The 5,558-nt window shown below is 39.6% G+C and overlaps 1 protein-coding gene across 1 annotated transcript in view; it reads left to right on the plus strand.

Annotated features, from left to right (window-relative positions):
- The window catches only part of Armh4 (armadillo like helical domain containing 4), a 98,830-nt gene extending 93,620 nt beyond the window's left edge, over positions 1 to 5,210 (plus strand). Inside the window, exons 7-8 of the mRNA XM_055606069.1 lie at positions 2,135 to 2,269; positions 2,479 to 5,210. Coding sequence (XP_055462044.1) covers positions 2,135 to 2,269; positions 2,479 to 2,547 — 204 coding nt within the window. The 3' untranslated portion in view covers positions 2,548 to 5,210. The remainder of the gene's footprint in view (positions 1 to 2,134; positions 2,270 to 2,478) is intronic.
- The last annotated feature ends 348 nt before the right edge of the window (positions 5,211 to 5,558 follow it).

The raw sequence follows: 5,558 nt of genomic DNA on the forward strand, positions 1-5,558 counted from the left end.
TTAGTTAGTTAGTTAGTTAGTTAGTTAGTTAGTTAGTTAGTTAGTTAGTTAGTTAGTTAGTTATCAAGTAAAGATTTAATTAATTTTTATTACTTTAATAACATTTTTCACTAGTCTTGTTCTCTCGGAATTTATATGCTTCTACTAAGATTTTCAGTTTCCTTTCAATCTTAACACAATCTACTCTAATACTTTTATTTATAAGTTTTTATTTTTATATTAATTACAGTTTATTCACTTTGTATCCCAGCTGTAGCCTCCTCCTTCATTCCCTCCCAATCCCACCCTCTTATGAGCCTCTCCAAGTCCACTGATAGGGGAGGTCCACCTCCACTTCCATCTGACCCTTGCTTATCAGGTCTCATCAGGAGAGCCTGCATTGTCTTTCTCTGTGGCCTGGTAAGGCTGTCCTCCTCCTCAGGGGGAGGTGATCAAAGAGTCTGCCACTGAGTTCATGTCAGAGACAGGCCCTGTTCCCCTTATTAGGGAACCCACTTAGATACTGAGCTGCCATGGGCTACATCTCAGCAGGGGATCTAGGTTATACCTATGAGTGGTCCTTGGTTGGAGTATTAGTCTCAGAAAAGATCCCTATGCTCAGACTTTTTGGTTCTGTTGCTCTCCTTGTGGAGCTCCTGTCCCCTCCAGGTCTTACTATCTCCCCTTTCTTTCATAAGATTCCCTGCACTCTGCCCAAAGTTTGGTTATGAGTCTCAGCATCTGCTTTGATACACTCCTAGGTAGAGTCTTTCAGAGTCCCTCTATGGTAAGCTCCTGTCCTGTTCCCTGCCTCTTCAGATATCTATCCCATTTGCCTTTCTGAATGAAGATTGATCATCTTACCCAGGGTCCGTCCTCCTTCTTGCTTAGCTTCTTCAGGTGTACAGATTTTAGTATGTTTTCCTATATTATATGTGTAATATCCACTTATGAGTATATACCATATGTGTTTTTCTGATACTGGGATACCTCACTCAGGATGATCTTTTCTAGTTCTCACCACTTGCCTACAAATTTCATGATTTCCTTGTTTTTAATTGCTGAGTCGTAGTTTATTGTATAAATGTACCACAATTTATGTATTCTAGGTTTTAAAAGTTATAACTAATATATTTTTCCAGTGGGGTCTAAGCCTTATGCTTTCCTATATAATGGTTCTAGGTTAGTGGATAACCATGCAGCCCACAGGGGTTTTACTGCAAAAATCTACCTCAGGACATGGTCCTTGCTCCAAAAGCTGGTAGAACCTGAGCTATGCACTGAGGTACAGGGAAGTGCTGGCATCCCACTGTTCTCTCAGGACTGAAGTGTCTATAGTGAGTTTGGGTATGCTGAAGACACCCAAAGCTCTTTGGGAGCAGCCATGTTGCTAGCAGTGATCTTTGTGCCACTTTTGGCCACTGCTTCTCTAGGACTGAGGACAGTCTCTATTTTGGTCTTGTTCACTGGGCACATTGCTTCTCTCAGAGATCCATTTCGTATTCACACAGCTCCTTGTCCTTGTCTTCTAATGTTTAACACAACTCTTCAATTTTGCCTCTGCCCCTTCTGTATTGTTGGCAGCACCCTGAACTGCTTATATGCACTTTTATCCTTCCTCTCTTACAGCAATATAGCTGAGAAAAGTGAGAGCTGAAGAAAAGGAAGGAGGGCAAGAGAGTGAGAATCCCCACTTTACCGCCAAGGAACACAATATTCCAGAGGACACTTCAACCCTTTGGCATGCAACTCAGGCTGTTTCCAATTTATTGCATTTTAATAGCCCTGGCATTCTCAGAAGCCCACTCCATCCATCTTTAATACAAATTATATTTCTGTCATCAAAAAATTGATGTTGACAAATGTGCATAATCGAGGGCTGGAGGGGCCACTAGGTCGGGCTGATTTATTTCTGAACTAAGGGATTTCAAATAATAATAATAATAAAGAAAAGCCTTAAAAAGGCTCATTACTTCCTCTGTTGCTTTCTTCCCCCAAAACAGTATCTTTGTTCTGGGTTCCCTTTTAAATTATAAGAGAACAGACAGAAGAATTCAAAGCATCAAAAAACCTGATGCTCTGTAGCAGGGCAAAGCAACCCAGAACCTGGTGGTCTGTGTAACAACCCTGATAAATGTCTCTCTCCTCTGTTCAGGCTGGCTACATGTCTGGAATGTTGGTGCCTGTCGGGGTAGGGATAGCTGGAGCCTTGTTCATCTTGGGAGCACTCTACAGCATTAAGGTTATGAATCGCCGTAGAAGAAATGGCTTCAAAAGGCATAAAAGGAAGGTATGGAAGAACCAAGAGCAAACCTGATTCATTGCAGAGAATCTTTCACTGCTTGCCTGATTGGCTTGATAAAGTACAGAGTTTAACAGTACAGAAGAGGGTTCTCTTCAAAGTGCTTGGTGTTAGCTGCACCTCTGTTCTTTAGAGTGACTCTGCTCCTCAGCTTCAGAGAGAAAGGATTTAATGCTTTCCTGTTTTTTTTCCCCCAGCAGAGAGAATTCAACAGTATGCAAGACAGAGTGATGCTGTTAGCTGATAGCTCTGAAGACGAATTCTGAATTGGACATGGATTTAATTGGATATTCAATGAGATGGTTGTTTTATTTTTTATTTTGGAGGCAAAAAGAAGAAAGAGAATAAATGAATGATAATAATAATAAAATGAACAGTATCTCACCACCTTGCTGCTACAAGGCCTTGGGTCCAGCCCTTGTCTCTGCTGGAGAGTAGATTCTTCTTGTGCTAAGCAGAAAAGACACGCTGTACACCAAACGCAGCATGCAGTGTTTGGCTTTTCTGTCTTAGGTTTGCCATCACCAAGGGCTGCAGTTTAGAAGCCTATAGTATACATGTTCAGTGGGGTTAGTTGGGTTAGGTAGAATAAATATTTTTTACTTTTCCATTGCGTTTTCCTTGGTTTGGATTACTGGGCTGAAGTTAATGGTGTTATCACCAAGGCATCCTTGACTTAGATAGATAAATTCTAAGGAAGAGTAATTTCTCACAATCCTTTCCTACCATTTTGATATTGTTGGCTTGTGGACATTGCTGTATCCTATCTGCATCAGAGACTAGTTACCACTTGGAACCTTTTTTTTTTCTAAGTTATCTCAGCCTATTAGGTTTATGTATAGATTTACATATATCTTGCATTAAACTTTCCAGCCTCTTACTTTTTATTATTTTTCCCTTTCTTTGTCTTTTAGTAAGGAAAAACAAACACACCAGAATCTATACATTACATGTATACTTAATTTTACTTAATTTTAATTTATTACTTTAATTTATGCTTGCTTTCTTAAATAGTGTGACTTAGTTCAATGCATATGCTGGAAGAATCTTACTTGTTTATCATCATAAGCTATTCTTGTGGTGTATTACTAAAATCAGCTAAGGAGAAATAAGGATGACATCGAGATGAGTGGTGTAAGCTCCTGGAGTGACTGTCCTTGCCATTTGGTTCTGTGTTCATGGGGCCGGCCATGACTGTGACTAAGCCAGAGCACTTTTCCATGTCTATGATCTTGTCACCAGTGGGCCACCAGTGGTCTTTTTTTTACTTTCTTAGAGAAGGTAGACATTCTTTGGTAGAAGGTAGCCCAGTGGCTAGAGTTCTCATGTACAAAGGAGCTCTGGACTTTCCTCATAGATTCTTTCTCATTTTCCTTGGAATGCAATTTGGTAATTTTTATACTGAATAACACATTTAAACACCCTGTTTGAATCTGGATATTTGGTAATTGTAGTTCATTGGATTTAGCATTGAAGTTCATTGGATTTATCTTAGATCAGTTCCAAAAATAGCTAACTGTTAGCAATAACACTGTTACCATGGAGAATGTGGTCATAGTCACTAGAGCCTTTTCTACTGTGACAGGGCCAATTTAATTACTCCTCATAGATCTGAGTGAGAAAGAATACATATTTTTGTTTTTTCCATTCTACTGAAGATAGAAATAAAGTAGAGGAGTGAAAGTAGAAGATCAATCACCAGTTATATCTATGGACTCCACGTGAGGACCACCGTGGAACCAAACTATATACTGTGCCCTTCCCCATGCTTTAAAAGATAGTATGACATTGAAAAGTCTCCCTTTAACACCAAGACTATTTGGTCAAGGAACATGTATTACCAATGTCTGTGTTTGTTAAATGAATAAATTTTTCATAGTTCTTTTCTCCCACACAAATTTAAGCATCATCTCTAGGAACTAACAAAACATTCTCATGGACTGCATTTTTGAATGATGGCCATCTCACAGAAATATTTTCACTAGATAAGTTTAATTCTTTTGGTCAAGAAGGCAAATGTGTAAAAGTTGATGAAGAGAAACGAAAAGTCCCATGGAGGCAGATAAAAGCTAGCAGCTCATAAATCAGGTTGAAGTCAGATTTTTTTTAAAGTTAGAGCGTGAGTCATGACTCTCATCAGTGAATCACAGTTCCGCTAGGATAGCTGCTCTGCTTCTGCGTAAGTGATGCTTTCTAAGAGCAGTCTACTGCTGTGTTTGTTCCTCAGGGTGGGAACAAGCAAATATGAGGGGACATAGTCGTCAAAATTCTTGACAAGTTGTATACAGGTTCTCTTCACTCAAGGACACCTGGGTGATGGGCAGTTGTGCCTGAACTACTCAATCTGTTGCTTTAGATTAGATCAGGGTTAATAGTGCCTCTTCAAACTATTGTATAGAAAAGTGGTTCTTTTGACTGCTTTAGAAACCCTTTTTCTCATACTGGGTTGCCTTGCCCAGCCTTAATAAAAGGGAGGTGCCTCATCTTACTGCAGGTTAATAATTGGTTGAAATCCATGGAAAGTCTGGCCTTTTCTGAAGAGAAACTGAGGAGGAGGAATGGGGGGATGGGGGTGCTGGGAAAAGAGGAGAAGAGAGAAAACTGTTGTTGAAATGTAAAAAAAAAAAAAAGAAAAAGAAAAAAGAAATGTCCTAAGTATGTCACAAATTCACAGCTGAAGATGACATGTGTGTGAATTTGTGCTTTGACAACAATCTTGACATCCTCTTTGGCACACATGACTATGTACAGAAAAGAACCTTACCTGGATCACAGCAGACTTCTGTACAAACCTATTTAGCTGACTGTATAATGAAATGTGGTATAGCTATGCAATAGACTAATACTCAGTTCTGAAAAAAGAAATAAAGAAATCCTGTTACTGTGACACGGCTGTTGGAGGATTATCTGCTAAGTAAATAAACACAGACACATGAGCAATGCTGCATGATTCTAATGGATATGCGCTATCTTAAGGTGGTTAAATCCAGAAGCCCAGGAAGAATGATGGCTGCCGGGGACGGGGGAAGGGAGAGGAGGGAAATGAAGTGTTGGTAAGAGGTATGAAGTTTAGTTATGAAGATAATGGGTTCTAGGCATCTGTGTACAGCAGAGCTCTCACAGTTCACAGTGATGTATTGTACATCATGCTGTATTTTTCATTTAAATTTTTGTTTAGACAATAGATCTCATATTAAGTAGTTTTACCGTGAGACTAAGAGATGAAGAAGAGCATCGTTTCCCTGTGGGAAGGGACTTTCACTCCACCCAACAAATC

The sequence above is a fragment of the Psammomys obesus genome, unplaced genomic scaffold (assembly GCF_907164565.1).
Source record: "Psammomys obesus unplaced genomic scaffold, mPsaObe1.curated_primary_1811, whole genome shotgun sequence".
Classification (NCBI taxonomy): domain Eukaryota; kingdom Metazoa; phylum Chordata; class Mammalia; order Rodentia; family Muridae; genus Psammomys; species Psammomys obesus.